The 25,585-nt window shown below is 40.5% G+C and overlaps 2 protein-coding genes across 5 annotated transcripts in view; one reads left to right on the forward strand and one right to left on the reverse strand.

Moving 5' to 3' along the window:
- Fam227b (family with sequence similarity 227 member B) overlaps positions 1–795 on the reverse strand; it is a 176,490-nt gene extending 175,695 nt beyond the window's left edge. Inside the window, exon 1 of the mRNA XM_052724907.1 lies at positions 680–795. The gene's annotated coding sequence lies outside the window, so the exon portion shown is untranslated. The remainder of the gene's footprint in view (positions 1–679) is intronic.
- A 52-nt stretch (positions 796–847) lies between these two features.
- Positions 848–21,819, forward strand: Dtwd1 (DTW domain containing 1). 4 transcript variants are annotated; one of them, XR_008215146.1, is made up of 6 exons: positions 848–988; positions 3,852–4,166; positions 9,167–9,310; positions 10,261–10,519; positions 12,158–12,327; positions 18,011–18,111. XR_008215146.1 is itself a non-coding variant. In XM_052724908.1 (5 exons), exons 2-5 carry the CDS (start codon positions 3,903–3,905, stop codon positions 18,256–18,258), a joined length of 915 nt encoding a protein of 304 aa, XP_052580868.1. In that variant the 5' UTR covers positions 857–988; positions 3,852–3,902; the 3' UTR covers positions 18,259–21,819. The 4 variants fall into 4 exon arrangements, 2 of the variants coding, with proteins under 2 accessions (XP_052580868.1, XP_052580869.1); XR_008215145.1 differs by having other exon boundaries at positions 849–988; positions 12,155–12,327; XM_052724908.1 differs by lacking the exon at positions 12,158–12,327 and having other exon boundaries at positions 857–988; positions 18,011–21,819.
- The last annotated feature ends 3,766 nt before the right edge of the window (positions 21,820–25,585 follow it).

The following is a 25,585-nucleotide window of genomic DNA, read 5'->3' on the forward strand; positions in this document are numbered from 1 at the left end:
CTGTAAAAGGCCCTACTCTCACTTACGGGTGTGATTCTGAGAATTCGTATGTTGAACATTGTCTGTTGCTCTATTAACATTTTTTTTGTTTTGTTTTGTTTTTGTTTTTCGAGACAGGGTTTCTCTGTGTAGCTTTGCGCCTGTCCTGGAACTCACTTGGTAGCCCAGGCTGGCCTCGAACTCACAGAGATCCCCTGGCTCTGCCTCCCGAGTGCTGGGATTAAAGGCGTGCGCCACCACCGCCCGGCACTCTATTAACATTTTTTATATCAATTCTATTCCTTGTTATTCGTGAGTCCACACAAAACTCTACTCTTCCCCCGCCCCCCCCCCGTTTGTTAATTTGTCATAATTCATCATTCACTAAAGCAATTGCTTGATATATGATAGTTTTGTTTCTAATTAACAACTATTGTCTAGGTTTCTTTGAGGTGGGGCATAGAAAGATGATTTAATAAGTTATCCACATATATTCAACTTCAGAGCGGGGAAAAAGTATAGTACGTGACAACTCTGCGTGTTTTAAACTAAGCAAAAAAGGTATAAACGGTTTTCCTAAGAAGTCTACCGAGCATTAACTACTTGACACAGCCACATACAGCTACAAGTCTGCGTTCTCTATACTTGGGGGAGGTAACGCGGAGTGTTCTGAGGAGTTAACATTTTCTCAGCAACTCACGGAAAGTACTCTCGAAAGTGCTTTTCCGGAACTCGTTCCCAGTTCCGCGGCGCGGACACCGCGGGCAGCACAGCCGGAAACCGACGGTTCCTATGGGGACCGTTCAAGAAGGAAGCAGAGGCGGGACTTCCCTTCCGCATGAGCTCGACCGGCTGGTCCACGGGACTCTCCCTCCGAGCATGCGCCGTGCTCAGCGTCACCGTGGCCCTGGTAACCACCAGGCCCCGCCCGCCGGTGTCCTGCAGAAAGCGTTCCGGGCAGGACACGCGGAGCGGAGGCGGTGTGGACCGCGAGTTCGCCGTGGAGCAGGTCGGCCTTCCTTAGGGTCGGGTGGCTGGGGCCGGAAACCCGACGGGCCCCGCGGAGTTCTTAGTGCGGCGAGCCCCGCGTGTTTCGTGCCTGTGGGGACAGACTCGAATGGTTTGAGTCTTAAATGACAATTTAAGAGGCTTCCTAACTCGGAGGAGCTCTTTCCTGGCACATCCAGCTCCCTGTGAGCGCCGTTCTCTAATTCAGGCTTTGGAGGGGTTTGAGGGTGGTCACGGAAGGAGGTAGACAGGGCTGTGTGTGCTGTTCCCATCAGCCAATAAGCAGAGGCGTTTGTTGTGTCTATTTCTTGGGAATGTGAGACAAGTATATTGACACTTTGCATTCCTAGTTCCACGAGGTTGGGTAAAAACAGTGATGCCTTAAGATTGCAGCATTTCAGGACTGTTTATGATTGGTCTCCAAATTAAACTTTACAAGACACCCTGCTTGTCATATAGCCTGTTCTGTGGAAGGGGCTTCTAGTCCTATGTTAAAAATGGCAATATCTTGGATGTTTAAAAAAAATTGGATATTGTACCTGTACCAATTATATGACCCGTTCTTAGTACTTCACAAACAGATACTGAAAACAGTTTTGTCTGGTCCTGAATTAGTCCACAATTCAAGACAGGAGAAATTTAAAGAACGTTCCCTTGGGAGGCAAATCAGCTTACTGTAATGGAAAAGACAGCCTTTTCCTCTACTTTGAGGAAAATAAAGTTATCAGGCTGACATTTGTGCCAGGCTGTGTAGAGCCCCAAAATTGAATAGTGAGATTCATCCTGGATGCCTCTTACAGAATGGTTTTAGTTTAGTTGACAAGTATTTGAATCTATCTAAAAGCACAAAAAAATCAAGAATGAATAAATCGGAAATAATTCAACTTTTGCCAGAAGGAAAACGTCACTGAAAGGTGCCTCTAAATGAACACATTTCTCCATGTCAAATAATAAGTACTCAAAAGTGTAAGATTTGTCTTTGCCTGTGTGGATAAATAAGGAACTGATTTCGAGCCTAAAAATAGATGTTATGTGCAAAGCAGACAGGATGAAACTGCATGAATATAATTAATTTTGGAGAAATTGGGTGGGAGGAAGAGTTATAAATTAACTTTTTTCAGCCTAAGTTGCATAATGAATAGACCATCAAGATGCTAATTACTTGTTAGTTCCTTAGGAATAGCTATTGTTTTCTAAGTTTCCAACCCTCCGCCCCACAACTCCAGCTTCATCACTATTCATGTATTTGATGTTAAGTATACACTCATATGTCCCTGTGTCCTCTTTTTCATTAACTGTTGTCACATACACGTTCATATACATAACCTGAACAGAAAATATTAAATGGGAAAGTTCTTACACTGTTTTATCTTTACTAAAGAATCTGAAGGGTATATACTTTTGAAAAGTTTAAAAGTCTTAAGATCATATATTTCACTTTATGGGATATTTTACAAATGTAGTTGTCAGTAGCTGTCTCAGCATCAGCAGATGTGTTATGGTTGACTGTATATTCAAGTTGGAGAGGAATAGGTCTTGTAGAACATATCTATGTTAGGAAGAACAGAATGTCTTTTTCTTCTACTCTCACTCCATAGTCATCAGGAATACTTGTGATCGCAAAGGGTGTAGGGATTTCCCCCACCCCACCCCCACCCCCCAGCAGTATTTCTATGGTGGATACCAGCTGGTGTCTTCAAATTCAGCGCTGACACTACTGGAGACAGTGTTAGAATTCATGGCTGACAGTTCAGTCACTAAGATTGTCCCATCCTCATAGCCAATCACAAGTTGGGCCTTCAGAAGTTCCTACTAACTAGCTATTGCATTTGATTTGCTCATGTGGCCCACAGATCTTAGGAAACACTATGCTTGCATTTGATGGCTATTCTAAAGGCTATTTTAACAGAATCAAATGTGCAGGCAGGTAGAAGTAGGGAAGGGACCCAAGCTCAGGCGCTTCCTCCCAGTGCAGTTGAGGTGTCCTGCCTTACAGTATGTGGATGAGTTCCCCTTGTGTGAGCCTCTACATGTCAACTGCCCAGAAGCTCCTGGAATCCTCTGCTTTGGGTTTTTCTAGAGTGTTTTATAGGCTTAATTGCTAACAGAGTGAAAGGGAATCATTGGGCCTGTCAGATTCTTCAGCTTTCCTTCCTCCAAGGTAGAGGCAGAATCCATTTTGAAATGGGCATTTCTTCATTGACTATGAAAGTGAAACAATTTAAAGTTAGACTGTCTATGATCTGCTCCAGGGAAGGAATTTTAAGCTAGAACAGTGATCAGAATCAGGAAAACAAAGTAAAGTGTGCGTGTGTGCGTGCGTGCGTGCGTGCGTGCGTGCATGCGTGCGTGCGTGTGTGTGTGTGTGTGTGTGTTCATAATAGCCACCTGATTTTACTCATACCACTGCAGCTTTTTATTTTCATTAGAGTTCACCAAGAGAGTTCTGTCATGGGATGCCAATTCATAGCTAGAGTCCATATGCTTGAATGTATTTCTATATGATATGAACAGAAATTCATTGTATTCTTAATATTTTTATATCAAAATTGCCATATTTGAGACAAAAATGGGTACTATCAAAATGGACCATCAGTGTCTAAATTTTATATTTGAAGTGGTTTTTAATATAGCACATTTACATTTTCTGTTGGAAGAAAACTTGGTAAAAGTTACTGAAATTGCTCTTTTGAGTTGATTTTTTAAAATTTTGTATTTGCAAGCATATTAATCAGTGGGTTTTTAACTTAGCAATATCTGTTGGTAAATACTAACCCTAACAGCATAAATTATATTGGATAATTTTATTTGTAACAACAGTACAATATTGACACTTTTCATTCCTCCGGTTTGATTTGTTACAGTGCACCTATGACACATGTTTTAGAAACAGAACATTTTGGTTCAAAGAAAGAATGGCTCTCAGTCCATCTGTATGTCCTCAAGAAAGTGAAAAAAATAATGCAAAGTGTGTGGAAACAGAACAGTCACAAACCGCTTCCATAGCTTCCGAAGACCCTCTTCAGAACTTATGCTTAGCGTCTCAAGAAGTGCTTCATGAGGCTCAGCGGAGTGGGAGGTCACGGTGTCTCCAGTGCGGCGGCTCAAGGATGTTCTACTGCTACACTTGCTGTGTCCCAGTGGAAAATGTGCCCACTGAGCAGATCCCACTTGTGCAAGTAAGAGGCTTGTTTAAAAGTAGAAAAATGCAGTTTCAAAAGAGAGCATGCATATATATATGTATATGCATATACATGCACACATATATATGTATATATATACACACACATATATGTATATATATATGTACTCTAATATATATTGGATAAGTTTGGAAGTGAATTATATTAATGTGTAGGATGAAGTGCTAAATGGTCTTATTAATAAAAAACCTAGAGCCAGATATTGGGGTGAAAAGCTGAGAGATCAGAAAAGCAGAAAGAAGCCAGCCGTGTTCTTATCACTTGGAGATCCTCCACAAAGAGACCTACTTCCTGTATACCCACACCTATATGCCTTTCTGTTCTGCATCTCCTTTCCTCTCTCTGCCCAGCTACATCACTTCTGTCTGTCTGTACAGACCTCTAGACCTCTATGGTTAACTAGTGTTGGAATTCAAGGCATGTGCCACCACGCCTGGCTCTGTTCCCAGTGTGGCCTTGAACTCACAGAGATCCAGGCAGATCTCTGCCTCCCAAGTGATAGGATTAAGGGTGTGTGCTACGTTGCCTGACTTCTATGTTTAATATAGTGGCTGGCTTTTTCCTCTGATCCTCAGATAAACTTTATTAGGGTGTACAATATTTTGGAGGACACAATACATCACCACATTAATGAGTAATTTGACACTATTAAAACTATATCTCTTGTTTCTAGAAAACTCACTTGAGTTTGAAATGAATTGTGTAATTTCAATGACATTAATTGGTTTAAAAACAATAATTATAAAAGACAGTTTTATAGTTTCACTTGATGAAGCTTCAAAAAATGACTTCCAAGTCCTTGTAATGATCCTTGGGAAAACATTATAGGTAGAATCAGGGTGGATGTTTACCTGAGGTTTTGTGATTTTCCCCATCCGATATGTAGAATGGAGCAGGTGGCCATGACCAACACTAAACTAAGCTAGAGTGTAAAGGACTGGGGCCTACACAATGGACCATGTTATCATTACAGTGTTTTCCAGTCTTCTGGAAAAGCTGGTTTGAATTGATTGCTTTTTATGGTTTGAGGTGTTTATTAAGACTTTTTATAGGTTCATAGATCATTTATATGTAATTAAAGAATTTACTATGTATGTGTTAACTAGTCTAGCATTGACCCAAATGTGAGAAGTCAGTGAAATAATTGTATTAAGTGTGATGGGCATGTATCAGGACTTTAGAGAAATTCAGTTCTACACCCAGCACAAATGGGGCTTGCCACTAACAAATAAATTGAAGTTGTATTCAGAAATACATATGAAATGTTTAAGGTTTATTTAGGTTTGAAGCATGAAAGACATTTTAATGCTTATTTTGCTACATGCATCATCTTGGCAAGTCTGTGATGTCCTGGGGGGCCTAAAATCACACATACAGACAAAGGCAAAGTTTATTGGCCAAGAATGAGGTAATGTATTTCCAGTTCGCTCATAAAAAAAAAAAATAATAAAAGTTTGAGATTAAGGATTTTTGTTAATGTCCTTACCAATAGGAATGGTACAAGTCAGAGTCCTGTCTTCTGTTTATACTACAGCCACATTAAAAAAAAAAAAATGTCCCTTTAAAAACTTTACTTTGCCAGATGGACTTGCAGCACTCGAGAGGCTGAGGCCGAATGCTTAGGAGATTGATGCCAGTGTGGGCTAAGTAGTGAGTTTGAGGCAGGTCTGGGTTACTTAGTAAGTAAGACACTGTCGCAAAAACATTAAAAAGACGTTTTATCTTAAAGTATGCTCAAAAAAGGATTGTAGATCAAAAAGATAAGAGCTGTATTTATAGGGCTACTATTTTGATAGAAATTTAACAACAGGATTGTTTTCCAAATCAGTGGCAGTACTCAGCATTTATTAGAAGTACTTTTAAAACCACGCCAATTATTTGATCAATTGTATAGTTTTCTAAAGTGTATATTTAGTGCCTGCATATGAAATTTGATATGTTAATTTATATTAAGAGAAATTGAAAGTCTACACAATGTTGTTTCTAAATTCTACTTCAGTTTTAAACAAGTCTTCAGCATGTACTTTCAGAGAGCCTGCTTGGGAAAGCAGGACACAAGGAGTAAGTCCCTCTTAAGCCTAAAGTTTTAGTCTGGGGAATTGTGGTGATTTGCAAGAGAATGGCCCCATCAGCTCATAGGTTTGAATACTCGGTCCCCAGTTGGTGGAACTTTTTGGGAAAGATTAGGAGATATGATCTTGTTGGAGGAGATGTGTCACTGGGGGCAGGCTCAGAGATTCAAAAGTCTGATGTGGTTCCCAGTGCTCTCTCTCTTTCTGCATCATGGTTGTGTCTCAAGATGTGAGCTCTCAGCTACCATGTCTGCCTGCTGCTGCCATGCTCCCTGCCAATATCCACAGACTGATGCTCTGAAACTGTTATCCCCGAATAAACTGTCTTTTCTAAGTTGTCTTGGTCCTAGTATTTGCCACAGTAATGAAAAGTAAGACAAGAATAAATCAAACTTATCTTTATTTGATGCAGAATTTGGAAACTATAAGAAATGAATAAAGATAAAGAAGGGAAAACCCAAAAACTCCAGCTTCAGCAGCCCTGTTTGAAAAGGCTTTGCTTTGGGGCAAGCACTTGTGTCTTCCTGCTGGTAGCATTTGAATGTATCTGAGGAGGAAGCTGGGTGCTAAGTCTCTTGTTAAAAACATAGCCATTAGAGGACAAATGGGCTTCCTGCTGCATAGTTCAAAGTAGAGTATCTCTTCCAAACTGCCCTCTGGTCTGGTCAGTACTGTAGTGTTTACTCTGCCATGTCAGTATTTAATGTGTGAACCCCGTCAAATGTGTGAACCAGGATACAAGTGTAAATTCCCATCACTTGATGTGCTTTGGTATCACACCACTAGAAGCTCAGACTTACTCAGTGAGAACTGATGATAGCCTATTGGGTCCTGAGGTCGTGAATTTTGTGTAATTGTCTTATAATTAGAGATTTTGGTCCATAAAACTTCCTTTTCATTACACAATTAAATTAGTGCATATGATTTGCAAAACTCATTAATAACATTTGATTCTGTGTTCTTTGGTCTTGTTTGTTTTTTATTTTATTATTATTATTATTTTTTTTTTTATCAATTCTGTGTTCTTGATGTAAAGTTGATCAGAACTATTAATGGTAGCCTTTGGAGTTTTAAACTCTACTCATCAACTTGTTAGGAAGTCAGTTTTATTAGGAGTCTTTGTCAACCCTCTTTCCTACTTCCCCAAGACTAAGAATAATGCTGACTTGGTATCCAGAAACCTCAGGGAAAGGGAATTAGAATGCCAGCTGAGACTGAGCACTGTGAGGAAAGTCATGCTCATTCAGAAGCAGACCAGTATCAAACAGTCTCTGAACTGCCTACTTATATGGTGAATTTCCTACAGTTAGAAATTGTTATGTTGATTTCATGCAGTTGGCCATATGTCATAAATGATGCCTGGGCTGAGTGAGGATGAAAGGAGAATAATGGTGTTGAAATCCTAGTTGGAAACTGTTTGACGTGTGTATTTGTGCCTGTATCCCTTTGAGGTATACTGTTTATAGCATCCTGTCCTCACGTAATTGTTCAGAAAGAAAAAGAAAGGAGATTTGGTTTACTTTGTAGTGTGCAGCAACTACTTACCCCTTTAAAAGATAGACTTGGGGGCACCTGAAGGGTCAGTGTCTCCCTTTAGGACATGTGTCATTCTTCACATGGCAGATTCTCTCCTAATGCAGCTTCTCTCTGGGTTCCGAAGGTAAGGCGCTCTACAAGACTCCATCATGCCCCCAATGCTGTTCCACTTTAGAGGCCCAGTCATGGCCCTGTGACCTTGAGGCTGCCTCTCCACATAAATCTCATCTTGAATGGGGTAGGGTGAGCTGTAGAACAAGTGATTAGCAATGTCTTTATGCATTTCCAAGTAATTATTTTGAGTTAAAGACACCAGACAGAAAGATCCTATTTTATTTCTATCTGTATAAGACCCCGGAGAAGTAAACTGAAGTGACAGCTGGCTAGTGGGAAAGAGAGAGGAGAGGATACTAGAAGACCTTTTGATGGTGACAGATCGCTTTCTTGATTGTGGTAGCTAGTTCGCAAATATAATATATATTAAAACCTACTAGAATGTAGACTTAGTGTATTTGTTCTTAGGCCGGAACAGTTTTCTGTTCCAGAGTAAAATGGCTGCCTTCCAGGACCTGTTTGTAGAGCTCTTTCCTTCTTTGTATGAAATGAGGGTCTTGGAGATGGTAGATATACTTACCAAGCAACAGAGTCTGAAATGAAGAAACTTAAATAGTTAAAAAAAAATACCTCAAGAAATCCAAGAGAATTATTGTTTTTGAACAGAAGAATTAATACTTTAATTAAGGAAAATACTTAGGCAAATATTATTGAGATACAGCTTATATCAAGTACAACTTGAGAAAGGTTATTCAAAACACTTAAAGGCGTAGTCTGTTTTTTTTTTCTATTGACAGCTTAATTTGTGCTGTGAAAATACATTGCCAAAGATCACAAACTTAAGGTAACTTTGACTTGAAAAAAATGTATGAGGAATAGGATTTCAATTTGAATTTTAAATCTGAGTTATCATTTAAGCTTTCATTTTCTTTGAAATACGCAGAAAGTAAATCTAGAGTTCATAGAAATTATTTTTTTAAATGTCCTTGGCATGGATGCTGAAATGTGAAGAGTTGGACTTAATACATCCAGGACTTAAGTAAAATACCCCTGGATCATTGCTTTAAGAGCAGGTTACATGTTGCCTGGGCTGAAGTAGTTGCTCAGGCACGTGATCAGCATTGAGGGCGCCACTGGGGTTTGATGGATGACTTACTATCCTTAGTACTCTGGTTTAAACAGTGTGGTCTCCCACTGTAAGTGTGCTCGTCGGAACTCAGTGTGAACTGGCTGTGTAGCTTCAGAGGTTTATATTGACACAAAAATTGGAATTGTGTACTTACTTTGTTCATTCGTCTTTTCTCTTTACTCTAGCTCCCACTGAAGATCGATATCATCAAGCATCCAAATGAAACAGACGGCAAGAGCACTGCTGTGCACGCAAAGCTTTTGGCGCCCGACTCTGTGAGCATCTACACATATCCGTGCATTCCAGAGTATGAAGGGAAGGATCATGAGGTGGGTGGCTTGGCACTTAGAACCCCCATGGGAGCTTTTAACTCCATCTCCTTTCTGAACTTATTTGAACATGATTTAGTATCCTCTTAGCAATCTAATGTTGTGCTCATTTAATGCTAAATATGAATTTTACTTTAGTGATGCTTTCGTAGTGTATATCTCTGTATTATTTGAATTTATTTAGAAAGTTATAATTATAAATAATATCTGAGTTTGATCTAGTAATATGTTTGTGTACTCTTCTCTGGTCAGTTAAATATCACTTATTTGATTAAGTCGAATACACCATTATACTCTTTATACATTTTTTTAGACACAGTTTCACTGTGTAGTCCATGCTAGCCTTGAAACTCAAGATCCTGTTGTCTTAACCTTGTAGATGTCAGGCCTGCAAGTGTATCTCACTGTCTCCATTCTATTATACTATTTTATACTACCGTCACTAGTGGCTGTAAAAAACCATCACACCATTTCCTCCCCTGCCTTATTTATTTTATCTTTCCTTATTATACAAGTGAAAATAGTATTTAGTCATTGAACAGTTTCTAGTGGTTGTTTTTTAAAAGTATCATGTATTTTGCCTTTTTGTCTCTTTGGCTAGCCTGTAACTCTTAGGAAGCCCAGGCTGGCCCTGATTTCATGTCCCTGCATCTCCAGTGCTGGGATTATAGGAGTATAGCACCACACCACAGAAATTTAATTCAAGGTACTGTTAATATGGCTTTGTCAATCAGTGAGTAACTTATTTTGAATTAACATTTCCAGGTAGTATGATTATTTGCTATTAGGAATAAGCTAAAACTTTACCATATATGGAAGAAAACGAATAACAGAATCAATGTAATGCTTATTTTTTAGACATTCAGCATCTGTCTTTCTTAGAGTTTTAAGTCAGAATTTATGTTGAAGATCACAGTAGCATGGAGCTAACTTGAGTTTCTTTATTTTAGGTTGTACTTGTTTTTCCTGGGCCTCAGTCCATCTCAATAAAAGATGTCTCTTTTCATCTGCAAAAAAGGATTGAAAGTAAAGGTCGAAGCAAAACTAATGACCTTGATATGCCGCCTTTTAAACTCAAGAGAGCTAAGGTAGAGGAAGGCTGTGATTTGAATGAGAGCTTGTGCAAAGGCCCAGCATTGAAAAGAGTCGTCTTTATTGACAGCACCTGGAGCCAGACAAACCAAATAGCCTCTGATGAGCGCCTTCGGGGTAAGGACGTGTGTCTGGGACTTTCCTCCCCTGACAGCTTTTATTTAGAAAAACTTCAAATTTGTAGCTCCCTCAAAAGAAAAGTTACATTCAACATTCACATTTGCTCCATTTTTCTTCTTCCTTTCTGTATTATATGTGTATTTATGCATCTATGTACATTGTTGATGGAACTGTTTTAAAGTAAGTAGTAGGCTTTGCAAAACTGCACTCTAAGTAGTATAGCTCTTTTTAATAATAAGGACACTCCTACGTAATAAATACAATGCCGTCACCACTCCTGAGAAAATTAGCAGAACTTCCACAATATCTAGCGTACAATCTATCCTTACATCTCTCTGATGAATACAATAATGGCTCTTGTAGCACTTTCCCTGACACAGCATTTAAACGTTTCAGCATTTAGATTTCCGATGCTTGCATAGCTTTGATTTCTTAATCTAGGACAGTTTCCTAATGTAAGTTTTCTTGATTTAGATTTTGGTAAAGTGGTCAGATTGGTTGTTTAATGTCTCATGATTAGACTCGGTCTAGATATTTTGGTTAACATACTTTTTAGATTATTTAAATTTTATGTGTACGTATGTGTGTATTTGTGTGCATGTACACATAGAAGCCTATGGAGGTCAGAAGAGGGCATCAGATCTGCTGGAACTGGAATTGTAGGCAGTTGTGAGCTTCCTAATGTGGGTGCTGGGAACCAAGCTTGGGTCCTGCACATGAACAGGAAGTACTGTTAACCACTGTTCTGTTTCCCCAGACCCATAGTTAGGGTACTTTAAAGAAGAATAAATCCAGGCTTGTCTACAGCTGGTCCAGTTTGTATCTGTTGTTTGTTGTTATTATTGATAGTATATCCTTTCTCTATTATTTCTTCAGTTGTTTGGGTGAACAATTCGTGCACATTGAATTGAAGTTGGCATATAAAACAAGTTTCCTTATTTATAATTGATTATCTTGATGATTGCCAGGTTTATTTTCTGTAGTAGAGTATTATTTTAAGATGTGTTACTTTTGTTTATATTGTATTTATTTAACTCTAGTAAACTGTGTTACTGTGCCTGTCTAAAACACCTGATGGTCTAATAAAGACCTGAATGACCAATAGCAAGGCAGGAGAAAAAATAGGTGGGGCTGGCCAGCAGAGAGAATATATAGAAAAGAAAAGAGATGGAGGAATGAAAAAAAAAGCAGCAGCCAGAGAAGGAGAAGGACTCCAGGGGCCAGCCACCCAGCTACACAGCAAGCCACAGAGTAAGAGTAAGATTTATAGAAGTAAGAGAACTGGAAAAGCCTAGAGGCAAAAGTTAGTAGATGGGGTAATTTAAAATTTAAAGAGAAAGCTGGCTAGAAACAAAACAAGCTAAGGCTGGGCATTCATAATTAAGAATAAGCCTTCATGTGCGATGTATTTGAGAGCTGGGTAGCAGGTCCCCTAAAGAGTAAAAGAGCCAAAAAACAACCACCAACAACAATTTTCCTTTAGTATACTGGAGTAATGCACTCAGGCTATAGACTTTCTCAGCAGTGTTTAGTATTCATGGATCAGTCATTAAATTGAGAAGTGAGAAATGGAGAAAATTTAGTCATGTTACTTTTTCCTGTGTTAAGTGGCCTTTTTATTACTGGCCTCAGTAGGTGCAGCAGAATATCTCAAACCTACTTTGACTTTCCTCCTGACCCAAACTTGGAGTCATCATTTTCTTAAAGACCTGTGGTTCACTTTACTAGGATCTGATATTAGAAGCTGAGTTTTGTAAGTTGATTACCACATGCCGTTTCTTCCGTGAACAGAGCCAAGGAAACAAGTAGGTGCATATATTGTGCGTTCACAGTGGTAGTCTAACTCAGTTTAATATTACAAGAATTTCTTCTTTTTTACTTATATCTCTATGCCTTTATGGAAAAAATTCCCATGTGTGTAAGTCTCTATCTATCTATCTATCTATCTATCTATCTAGATAGATAGATAGATAGAGCATGTGCATATATGTATGTATATGTGTTTACATGTATGTAAGCACATGCATGCCACTGAGTGTATGTGGTGGTCAGAGGATAATGTCTGGTGTTATCCCTTGCCTTCCACCATGTTTCAAACAGAGCCTCTCATTCACTGCACCCGACCAACTGACTCAAAGCTTCTGAATGTCCTCCCATCTCTACTTCCATCTCACCCGAGGGGTTGGGATTGTAGCTGTGTGCTGCTGCATCTGCCTTTACCAGGTTCTGGGATCTGCTCAGGTCCTTGTGCTGTTGTGCAGCAAGCGTGTTACTCACTGAGCCATCTCCTGGCCCTGCTTGCCTTTTTCGATTGAGTGAAATGCCGAGCTCCTATTTACAGATTAAAAGTTACTTTCCTTGCCCAGTAACACAGCTAGCAATCTGAAGTCCAGGGGCTCACACCACTTCTCTTGTTTCTCTATACCTTTTCCAGTGCTTCAGACATTCTCAGTGGTTTCTCTAAAAGCTTCAGGATTTTCCAGTCATTAAACAGCTTTGTGATTAGAAGGCAAGAAAGTTACTCCTTTGGTATTGTGTGGTTGCCAAAAGGTCCCTCAAGAAAGGGCGTACTACAATCTTAATCATTTCCAAACTAAGGAAGTACAAAGTACATTTCACTGGCTTAATTAATTTGTTAGATAATTAGTTTGTACCTGTGGGTGACAAGACTTTGAAGAACTTATTGTTATTTAGTAGATGAATCCATGCTGCCCTGTGCTTTGAAGGAGTGGGAGGTCACTGCCTGCCCCGGCCCCTTGATCCTGTTACGGTAGCAAGTTACTCCTCAGTCTGAAGATCTGTCTGGGATTTTTTTCTTTTTATTACCTTTTATGGTCATTTCTAGGTTCAAATGAAAGAACACAAGTAAAAGTCCCTGAAAAACCTATAAATGGAATTATTCTGGTGCTATTCAAAGTCAGTTTGCTTAGGTTTGCCTAAAATGAGATTTGTACAAAAGATTGGTTACTCCCTCCGACTCCCATAGAAAGCATGCATCTCACTTCTGTGCTATTTCATAACCATGAAATGGATCTCTAAAAGCTACTCTCTATATGTCCTAATTCAGCCCCTGCCTCCTCTGACTCCTCAGGAATAATGGAGGCAGGGCCTATCTATAGCCTCCATGTTTGAGAAAGATAGACTTCTGGATAAACCAAATTTCCTCTATAAGAAATGATCCATGTTTGTAAAAAGTCACGGCCTTTAGATCTTAAAACACTTTTTCATTTGGCTAAGCTGAACAAACCACACTTCAACTCTCAGATGTGTGTATGAGGAGTTCACCTCCATTGTGCTGTTCTGAATGCTGAAATTAAAAGTCACTGTAACAGGCTGGACACATGGCTCAGTGGATAAGCCATGGAGTCAGTTCCCAGCACACACATGGCTCATGACCACCATAACTCCAGTTCCAGGGGATCCAACACCCTCTTCTGAGGCATGCCCATGGTACACACTCATATATATGTACAGGCAGAGAGTCATACACATAAAATAAAGCAAAAAGACTTAAAAGTTACCTTAATAGTGAAGCTATTGCTTTGCCAATGTTTACCGAGACAACAGCTCTGGACATTTCACTAGTATCAGAGTAAAACACTGAAAGGTCCGAGTCCTTGGTGTAACTTTGTTCAGTCCACCAAAAGCCAAAATGCAGAGTTGCATAGCGTGCTGGAAGATTCATCAGAGGGTAGATGGACTCCAGATTATTAAATTATCAGTGTACCATGGTGTCTTCCAAACCTAGGCAACTCTTTCTCTTCGTTTGAGAACATTGATACAGTTTTTGAAATGGACTTTGGTTTGTGTTTAAACACTTGTCATTTCAGGGTCTGTGCATACGGTCATTTATCAGCCTAATTAGCTTGATGCAATGCCGAACCTGTCATACACTGAACTCATTTAATGCCGTTAATCCCCTGGCTGCGGTGGCCTAGCTGCTTGTTCTCCTGGTCTCGCGCTGACTGGCAGCTGTTCCTCCCTGCTCAGCATCTCAGCACAGTGTTACACTGTACATTACCACCCTGAGAAAAGACATGGATGACATAGAGCCCACTTATGTTTGAGAGGTCATCAGTCATTTACTCTCAGTACTTAGACCAGATACTTGTCTCTGCATTGACTGTCACCCTCTGTGAACAGGAGCTTCCCCAGACTGAGAGAAGCACTGGTCTATAAGACTGAACAGAAGTATTTAGAAAGCTGTTTGACAACATTTAGGGAAAGCACAGTAGAGTGGTCTTCCCTTTGATCATGCCTTTCCCGGCCGTAAGCTTTTGACCAAGTGTAGAGTATCAAGTGTGTGTTCTCTCCTATGGAGTGCGCCTCAAATTCAGTCACAGAGGGCTTGGTTAGTCTCCAAACAGCCGTGCCACTGTCGCAGCAATAGGTATGCCTTGCTTGGCAGCTTGCTGTTATAGCACACAGGGTCTAAAGTGAGGGAGCAGCCTAAGCAGTGCCTTTCAGCACTGTGCATGCTCGCCAGCAGGAAAGAAGAGTTTCAGTCTGCAGCTGTGGCTGGCCGGGTGCTCACTGTGCAGCCCACAATGGCCTCCAGAGCGCTGAAATTACATAATGTGCACCACACACATGAGTTTTTGTTTGTTTTTTTCTTTTTCTCTGAGTAAGTTTTAAAATGTTTTCATTTTTTAATTTATTCTGATTTAAAGTAATCCTATCTGAATTCTTTCAAAGAACTGTGCATATGGCACTTTAAAAAGTTCAAAGCTAGGTGGGCAAGGTGGCTTGGACCTGAGTTCAGTACCCAGGACCAATATGGTATAAAGAAAGAACTGACTGCTGTAGGTAGTTTTCTGAGTGCCACCACACACACAGCATACAATTCATGCGTGTGCACGCGTGCGCACCACACACACACACACACACACACACACACACACACACACACACAATAAATAAATTAGTTAAAAAGACTCATTTTTTAAAAGTTCAAAATCAACCTCTCCTTTCAAATGCTTTAAGGACTTCCTACATCTACACTTCATTCAATCTCAACCTGGCTCACATTGCTACTGTTTGTGTTCATTATTTCTGTCTGTCCTTTATTGCCAGTCCACAACTAGAATCTCTACTGATTACTGTTTTACACTAGTGTGTATTTGGAATTGTGTAACTGTGACCACTTTGTTGCTCAGCATTCTTTTTTCCCTGCCTCCGTTGCTGAAACATATCTTTCAAGAATTCCTTCAAGGGTCCTGTTGGCAGACTAGTGTGTGTTTTTCTGTGTAATCGCTCGTCTTTGTGAAACATTATTTTCTTTCTAGGTTCACGTTTTAGCTTGCTTATTTCTCTGCTGTCTAAAGCATTCTGCTGTTGCTGAAGATGTTTCATATCATTTTACTTAACAGTTATTTACATAAAATATGTCTCTCTTAATTAATTTTTTCCAACTAGATGACAAAGTTGATAAGTATTCTTAAGGGATTTTCCTCCTGCAGTTTTCAAAATTTTACTTTTTCCTTATGTCCAAATAAGATTTCATGTTTTACTTACTACATTTTCCTTATGCTTTGATCTATTGATGGACATGAAGGATTAATTTCCTTACTATGGAGTAAAAAGCAGTGATGAATGTGCATGAAAGAGAATCTCTGTGGTGTGATAAGAAGTTCATTGAGTTTATTCCCAGGAGTGGTATAGTGAGATTGTGTGTTAGTTTCATTATTAGTGTTTTGAGAAACTTCTGCTGCAATTTCTGTAGTAGCTCCACAGTTTACATTCCCACCAGCAATGAATAAGAGTTCCTTTTCCCCTAGCTCCCACCTTGTAGAGATCTTTCACTTCCTTGGTTAGCTTATTTCTAGATAATTGGGTTAGTTTTGCTTTGTTTTGTTTTTGAAGCAATTATAGTGGAATATTTTTCCTGATTTCTTTCTCTGCAAATCTATTATTGGTATATATAAAAGCTACTGGATTCTGTATCCTTTGACTTTGCTGAACATGTTTATCAGACTCAAAAGTTCTCTAGTGGAGCCCATGGGGTGTTTTAAATCAGGAGAATGGGTGCACTCTCTATTCAAGATTTTTTAGGAAATGGTCTGTTTTCCTTTGTTTAGTATAATTTTGGCTATTGTCATATATGGCTTTTATTATATTGTGGTGTGATAAAAGTTCTTACTTTCTTAAGTACTTTTATTATGAAGGCATGTTGAAAATAGTTAAGAGTTTATACTGGTTTAGTAAAGAGATTCTACTCCAAGATCCATGACTTCACTAGCCCTGGGTGGATAGATGGCTAGGTTTTAGTATCCGGCATGATTTTTCTCTTTAGTGGCTTTAGTTAAGTCTATGTTGGTTACCACCAGGACATGGGTGCACCACTGTACCCTTAGGATTATCATGCTGTGCTGGTTGTTGTTGTGGTTCATAGGCATCAGAGCTGGGTAGGACTGTTGGTTGCTTCCCTCTTTTGGAAACTTACATGGTGCCTTGTGGTACCATGAAAGCTAGTCCTCAGGGAAGAGGCTGTTGGGCTCGTTCAAGGACCTCTGGACCCTATGTCTAAAGTACGTAGTGTCTTCAGCAGTAGGGATGTTTACCTTCCACCTCTGGGGAGCAACTAAGGGCAGAAATAATAACCTGTAATATTTGGGAGGCTCTTAGACAACATTGACCAGCAACAACTCAAAAGAGGGCTTCTCATGCCTGGCGTTGGGATTTTAATTAGATCTTTGGCTCTTGGAGGGAACATTGTTAGCCCAGATGAGAAAATTTCATTTGTACTATGTATGTATGTTTATGCACCTACTTATATGTATTACAATAGTATGGTTCCTTATAACTTGTTCAGACCTCCTTACTCTTACCTTATCTTCCTCCCTCCTTCCTAGTTAGAGCTATAACAAAATTTAAAGGGAAAAAAGAGTGAATAAAAATGACAACTATTGTTGCCGGGCGGTGGTGGCGCACGCCTTTAATCCCTGCACTTGGGAGGCAGAGGCAGGGAAATCTCTGTGAGTTCAAGGCCAGCCTGGTCTACACAGTGAGTTCTAGGACAGGCTCCAAAGCTACACAGAGAAACACTGTCTTGAAAACAAACAAACAAAACAAAAACAAAATGACAGATAAATCCTTTTTTTTTTTCAGATAAATCCTTTTTGCAAATGGATAATGAGGTTCTGTGAACAAGTTAAAACTTAAAAAGAAACTTTAGATAGAAGCTAGCAGGATAGACACCCTGAGATAGAAGACTCCTGCTTGTTGACTTTGTAATGTGTTTGCAAGGTCTGAGAAGCAGGGAGAGTGGGGATGCACATATTGTCTCTCTGTGTACCTCTGTACATTTAAAATAATACCTTGTTTAGAATTGGAATAGAAGGAGCTTATCTGCACTTTAAAAACAATCCTCGAAGTAATTACATCATCATTGTGTATCAACACATATTATTGTACCAGTTATTATTATTGTTCTCAGTAATAATGCGATTGAGAAGTATTTACATGTTCTCTTTTCTGTTTGTTTGGCAGAGCTATTACAAGTTGAACTGAAAACAAGAAAAACTTGCTTTTGGCGCCATCAGAAAGGGAAGCCAGATACTTTCCTTTCCACAATTGAAGCCATTTATTATTTCCTGGTAGACTACCACAGTGACATGCTGAAAGAGAAGTACAAAGGACAATATGACAATCTTTTATTCTTCTACTCTTTTATGTACCGCCTGATAAAGAATGCCAAAGGCTCTGGAGAGAAGACAAAACCCAAACTCATCCATTAGTTCTGCACACTCCGCTTGTCATGTTGCTCTGCTGATGTTCACAAGCTTGCGGTTAGCCTGTTTACTCTGGGGAAGTCATCGTGCTCAGTGCCTGGTAGAGGACTCGGGGGCAGGTGGGGGGGTTCCAGTTTTGTTCCTTTTACCATATTTTTTTAAAGGAAAATTTGAATTTTGGCAATTTTGAAGAGATGGTTCTGATTGAAAGACAGCTCAGAAGCTATTTGCTCAGTTTGGGCATATCTCAGTTGCACTACATTTTAATGTGTTACATGTATGTAATTGACATTATACATGGTTAGAGATTGTCTTATCTTTTCACTTAATACTTGCCCTCACCTTTGGATTTTTAAACTAAGTCAGAATCTTGGCAAAACAAAAAAAGTGAAACATAATTTGCTTGAGGTTAGTGGCAGAATTGGCAGAGGTAGTGTGTTGTGCTGTCTCTGGGTCCACACTTCCTCCCTCTGCCTGGCCTCTGCTCTGGAAGAGAACTGGGCCATCACATAGTCCTGCCAGAGGGATGCACACATGACCTGTTTTGGCAAGTCAGGTGACCCAGGGCTAAGAGTACATATGCCCAGCAGAATCAGGTCTGTTTTGATGTGCTAGGGACGCCATAGGAGATGGAATTTATTTTTCAAGAGTGAGCAATATGGGATTAAAATATAAATTTCTTCATGTCTGAAACATGTCTCTAGAAATAAAGGTAAGCTTGAATTGATTTAAGTAGGGCAAAGTCTGGATTGGGGTGCGGCAGGGTGGAGGTGTATGCTAAAGTTAGACTTCCCTGAGCCAAGTCTCTTGCCATTCACGCAGTTCTACAAACCATCAGAACAGTGAAAATGTTGAAGGAAAAAGAGGAGAGAATAATCTTAGCACTTCTTTGCCATCTCACAGCCGCCATAGCCCACATACTTCAGATGAGAGCATTGCACAGCCCTAGAGCAGAGGAAACCTGTAAGAAGAGTGAGCTGCCTCTCCTTGCCCTGTTTCTCTCGGGTATGATAAACTAAAAATGGCCGTAACCTGCTGCTCCCTCTAAGATGGTCCTTCAGCCCTTCCTTTGTTGCTTTCAAGAACCTCTCACTCTGAATCTGAGCCATAAACATTTCCAAGATGGCTGTATTTGTATTTTTGTGGTTTGGCTGTTGACATATAAATGTGCATGGCCATGCTAACCTGCTGGAGGGTGCAAGGTTGCCTTTATCCTGCCCCTGTACTCCTGTGTAGGTCAGGTGACATGACAGCCACCTACCACCCACCTGACATGTGTGCAAGGAGTGCCTCACGGCACTGGCATTGAACTATTTCACAGCTTTGCTGTGCCAGTAGACAGCCCATCTTTGGATCAGATGCATCTCAAGCATCCAGGAAGGGTTTAAGCCCCATTGCTTCTTAAGCTCTTGACAGATGACTTTGTCTCAGTTCCCAACTTACACACTGACAATACCAGTAGTCTTGCGGGATTCCCTGTGGCTGCCAAAAGGGCTTTGGGATGTAATCTGCAATATTAATGAAATTAACTAGATTAATGGCCTAGATGTGTTTGGCACACTCCTCTTCCTTCAGAGGACTGTTTCCAGCCACTCAGCCTGCTCATCCTGACATGACTGGTTAGGCCAAGAGACTGACACTGTCTCTTCATGGACTCCATGCCACAACAGCAGATGCTATCCAGTGTTAGTCAGTTTGCATTTGGTTTCCCTCCTTGCTAGTTTCTCTTCCTTCTTTTCAGTGTTACCACCCAGGATCATGCAGTCTAATAAAGTTGCAAATCCAATCCTACCCTCAGGTTCTTCTAGAGAAGCCAGCTATTTTTGGTGGGATTTGGTCAGAAAAGCAGACATCACTTAAAGTGTTAGCATGATTTTTAAACAAATGTAGTAAAGGAATTAGGGCTCCCCTAAAGGTGAAGTTATTGGGGGAGTAAGTCCGGAAGGCTTCAGCAGGGAAGGATTAGAGAAAGGGACATCAGAGCTGCTGAGTACCCAGGCCTGGCTGTACAGACCTGGAAGGCTTCAGCTTGGGAAGCCTCTCAATTACTCTTCCCACACATCTAGGCTTAGTGACAGGGCCTTCTCAAGCCATTTGGAAGCCTTAAGAAGTAATAAAAGGACTTTGCTTGGTCTTTTCTTTGAGGCCATGTTAATTTGGTCTTTGTCCCAGATCTTTCTTTAATAATCATATTTTATTTGATTAAAAAAGAGTTTCATTTTCAATGCAGAATCCTAGGTTCCGTGCTGCCTCTCAGTTCCATCTTTATGCCACCTCATCTCTGAGGTTCTCTCTGTACAGTGCCTTATCTATTGCAGTGACTAGCAGCTGGCTTCCTCGGAACCTCCCCAAATGTCACAAGTACAGTAGGTACATTAGGAAAACTGATGTCTTCCATGTTATGGAAGGATGATATAGCAATGTTTGGTCTCCAAATACTAATGGTAAATGGTTCCAATGAAAAGTATTGCTAATTATTTAATGAACTTTATTTTTTTAAATTTGTTTTATCTTTTTGATTTTCGAGACAGGGTTTCTCTGTGTAGTTTTGGTGCCTATCCTGGATCTCGCTTTGTAGACCAGGGTGGCCTCCAACTCACGAGATCTGCCTGCCTCTGCCTCCCAAGTGCTGGTATTAAAGGCGTGTGCCACCGCCACCCGGCATTTAATGAACTTTAATTAAAGACCACCAGCTTAAAAAAAAATCATTGCCCATTCATAAGAATTATTTGTCACCAGACAGTGGATGTAGTCCAACACATGAAAAATGAAAGGAAAAGCATGGAACACAAAGGAAAAAGACAGTTGAGTATTTTCAGGAAGAATGTATTTATTAAAAAATACAACTTGATAGTATGTAATAAAAAAGAGATCCTAGAAATTGAGGAATTACTGAAATCAATACAAGAGTTGGAAGATAAAATATCAAAATAGAAAACTAATTTCTAAGTGCTTAATGTTAGCCTTGTTAAATGTTGTGATTGAGATCATGGACCACCTGTACATTCCTGACTCAAGCAAACCCAGGAACTGAAGTGTGAGTGGCAGTGCTTTGATTAGCCACACACTTCAGTGTAAAGGGGAAGGTGGGAGACACAACAGTGGCAAATTCACAAGAAGTAAGCAGCATCAGGTGACAGGAAAGTCTGTATACTCTGTTAATCTGTGCGGATATCCAGGTTCTGGTGATGCCGAGTTTCCTCTGATCTGAGGGATTGTTGAGAGAAGTCAAAGCCCTCTTCAAACTTTTTAATTAAAAAAAAAATTATTGGGGGTGTGTGTATGATTTGTAAGGGTGAGGATGTGTGCAGCAGCATGTCCACATGGATGTGGAGTATGTTCTCTTCCACTTTTATGTGGATTCTGGGGATCAAAATCAGGTCATTATATTTCCCTTCCAAGCATCTTTATCTACTGATTTTATCCTCCAAATTGTTTTTAACCATAACATTTGCATATGCTTTTGAGGCTATGTATAAAACAATTTTATTTTACATATTGGTTGTTGTAGGTTCTATGTACTCATTACATATTTATGGTGGAATAATGTGTCATGGAGAAATTTGATTCACAGTTTCTGTAATGTTTATACCCTCAGTTGACAGATTCATGTCTATCAGTAGGCATCTTAGTAATCCTATCACTATTACTAGAGTTAATTAACTAACCTGCCAGTCAACAAGACAGTTTTGACCTTCTTTGCTAAAGCTGTTTTATTTGTTTATGAGACAGGGTCTCACTCTGTAGCCCAGGCTGGCCTGGAACTCACTGGTCACTATATGGTCGTGAACACTCAGCAGTCTTCCTACACCAGCCTCATCACTATTGGGATTGTAAGTGTGAGACAACACATTCGATCTAAAAGTTATTTCTAAAGCTGGTATGAGGTCGGGTTTTTTTTTTTTTTCCCTACTTCAAGAGATCTCTCAGAAGGGAAAAAAAAAAAGACTTGAGATTAATACATGAGGTTCGTCAGAATAATGGTGTTTTGGAGAATGGAGATTGTAAGGGGCAATTTTTGAATTCCTTAAACACTACACAGTCCTTAAAAGGAAGAAAGGAGGGAAGAAAGAGGAGGAGGAGGAGGAGAAGAAGAAGAAGTAGTAGTAGTAGTAGTAGTAGTAGTAGTAGTAGTAGTAGTTAAGACAAAGAATTTCAGCCATGGATAGAGAACATAGTTAATTTTCTCCCAAACAAGCAGCAGGTCACACGTAGAACAAGGTTAACATTAAGCAGACTTCTCAACACAATCTAAAAGACTCCAGTAATGGCTTCAGAACTCAAGTGTACAGTTTTATTTGGATTTTGTGTGCAGTCATGCAGTCAGTTGGGTTGGACATTCAAGGTCTCAAAGTTTTACTGTCTATATATCCTTGAGATGAAGGTTCTTAGGAAAATCTGTAGGACATTTTAGAAAGATGAAAGAGGAATCCAAAAAGGAGGAAGAGAATCAGGGCAGTGGAGGGAAACTGAGATTCATCCATTCTACAAAAACGTTGGAGTGCCTGCTATGTTCCAAAGTTTTGTGTAGGTGGTCAGTATAGGATGCTGAATTCTGAGCACTAAAATGAAATAAAAGACAAACTGATAGTGGAGAGCTGTACTAGTTAAATAGGAAAAGCCCTGTGATAAATAACATTGACCAGAGACCTGAACGAAAGTTGGGTGAATCATGCTGATAATGAAGAATAGCTTCAGAAAGGGAAACCTTGTGTGCAAAGAGCTGGAGATATATTTGTGTATGTAGCCTATTTGAGAATAGGCTTTGAGCCGGGTGGTGGTGGCGCAGCCGGGCGGTGGTGGCGCACGCCTTTAATCCCAGCACTTGGGAGGCAGAGCCAGGCGGATCTCTGTGAGTTCGAGGCCAGCCTGGGCTACCAAGTGAGTCCCAGGAAAGGCGCAAAGCTACACAGAGAAACCCTGTCTCGAAAAAAAAAAAAAAAGGAAAAAGAAAAAAGAGAATAGGCTTTGAACTACATGTGGCATGAAGATAAGCACATAGGCATCATAGTAGACCAAAGCTGTCTTGGTGGGCAAGTGACTTTATTGGGGTTACTAACAGGAGAATGGGTGAGGGGTTACCTATACAAGCGGAGATGACTCAAAAGCAGCTGTTTCATCAAGAAGCTCATCCTGATACAGTTGGCATCTAGAGGAAGCTGCAACCCTGGAGAACTCTGCAACTTGTGGGTGGTTGGACAGGCACACGGTATATTTTCATCATATGTTCTCCTCCAACTCCCCCCAGATCCTCCCTACCCACCCAACTCTCATTCATAATCAATCCTCTCCCCCATCTTCTCTTTCCAAAACCAAAAAAAAAAAAAAAAGAAAAAGGAAGAAAGAAAAATAAAACCAATAAGAACTTTAGACTGACAGCTGTGGAAACTACGTGGGACAAGACTAGACCCTCTGCATACGGTGCACAGTTGTATAGCTTGGTCTGTTTGAGGGGCCCCTGGCAGTGGGATCAGGATCTATCCCTGGTACATGAGCTGGCTTTCTGGAGCCCATTATCTATGGTCAGACACCCTGCTCACTCTGATGCAGAGGGAGGGGCTTGGTGCTGCCTCAACTGAATGTACCAGGCTTTGCTGACCCCCCATGGGAAGGCTTACCCTTTTGGAGGAGGGGATGGGAGGCAGGTTGGGGGAGGAAGCTGGAGGGGAGTGGGAGGAGGGATGAGAGGGGTGTCTGTGGTTGCTATGTACAATGAATAAAATAAAATTTTATTAAAAAAACCTAAACAAAAAGCCAACAAAACAAATCAACATGGAGCCTGTTTTGTGTTGGCAAGTTATCCCGTGCATGAGGCCTGCTCTGTCCTGAAGGAAGTAGAGCCATTGTGTTGACAGTGCTCCTCAGAAGAATCATAGACTAACAAAAACCCCGGTACCAAGCACGAGAAACCTTTCAAATGGTCAGAGTAGTCCACGTGGCTTCCCAAACAATATAGATAATAGATGTAGCCCTGGATGCCTCTCCGGAGTCAAGGGTAGGTGCCTATTGCTGATGACACCAGACATGTAGGACACAGGCTTGGATGGTCAGAGCTGGACCTGACCTGACAGCCTCTTTCCTGCAGTCTAGCTTCTATGGTTCCAGCAAACAGCCAAGGGAAAGAAGCAATTAAGCAGTTACCCAGCTGCAACATATGAACCAAGGCAATTACCAGCATGGCAAGATGCATAAAGATATAGTAAGTGGCACTCTCATGGACATAGACCTACTCAGCAGGAAGGAAACCATGCCTAGTACTGGAAACCTAGCCAGCTTCCTGGGACTAGTGAGATTGTGGACCTTAGTAGAGAATCTATTACCTCCACCTTGCTAGCCCAGCATAATTCCTCACTACATTCTAAGTCTTATCCTCATACCCACAGGTAAGTGTATCTGCCACCTCACATCAAAGAAGCCCCTCTTTACAAGTAGAGAGCATTACTGAAAACCACAGCTGGACACAATGCAGGGATCAACAGTCTTGGGGAGCCCAGTCCCAAGAGATACATTTACATCACAGCTCCTGTATCAGTGGCTAGAGAACATGGCAGAAGATGGAGTGGAAAGATTGTAAGAGCCAGAGTACCAGCAAGTCTGCTGTGAAACAGTCGTCTAGAAGTGGCTACGTAAACAAGACCAGAACAATGGAAATATCAATGGACATGTTAACATGGAAGGAGGTAACAAAGGACTACAGGCAACTGAAGACTGCTCGGAGAAGGAAAATTAGCCTCTCCTAGGGAGGAGCCCCCTTATTGGTTGTCCAATGCAGAGTGGTCAGCCTTGAAACCATACACACACACAAGACCAACAAAATAGACTCAGCAGTGTGTGTGTCTGTCTGCCTGTGTATGTGCGTGTGTTCATAAACATGTATGTGTGTAACAATAAAGTGATAGAGTCTATCAAATTGGGAATGAGGATCATGGGAGGGGTTTGTGGAGGAAACAGGAGTGATGTAATTTCATTTAAATTAAAAACATTTTCATTTTAATAATGCCTCCTTTGGGGGAGGAACATTCCAGGAGGAGGCACCTATGCAGGGTGCCTTCATTGAAAACTTTAAAGGCTGGTGGTTGGAGGCTGTTGATGTCATTCCTTACTCCTGGGCAGTGAGTGCGTCCTTTCTTGAAAATGAATCTGGGAGTACAGCTTTGCTTATCACAGTCCACCCACCGTTCCATATAGATTAATTTCTCTTTATGCTTGGGAAGTGTTTTCCAAAGAATTCAAAGCTCCCTTTCCCCTTTTTTTTTTTCTTGAGGGACACTTATAAAGAGGTTACAGGGACAAATTTCTGTGCTGAACACAATAGAAGATGTGGAGGGCTCTC

This window comes from Peromyscus californicus, unplaced genomic scaffold (genome assembly GCF_007827085.1).
Source record: "Peromyscus californicus insignis strain IS unplaced genomic scaffold, ASM782708v3 Scaffold_7__1_contigs__length_154581171, whole genome shotgun sequence".
Taxonomy (NCBI): Eukaryota; Metazoa; Chordata; class Mammalia; order Rodentia; family Cricetidae; genus Peromyscus; species Peromyscus californicus.

Excerpts from the sequence above, each read along its gene's own strand:
- Dtwd1 (XM_052724908.1), top strand. The coding sequence starts at position 3,903 with ATGGCTCTCAGTCCATCTGTATGTCCTCAAGAAAGTGAAAAAAATAAT. Across the intron at positions 4,167-9,166 it reads AGCAGATCCCACTTGTGCAA|CTCCCACTGAAGATCGATAT; the intron begins GTAAGAGGCTTG and ends TCTTTACTCTAG. Across the intron at positions 9,311-10,260 it reads ATGAAGGGAAGGATCATGAG|GTTGTACTTGTTTTTCCTGG; the intron begins GTGGGTGGCTTG and ends TCTTTATTTTAG.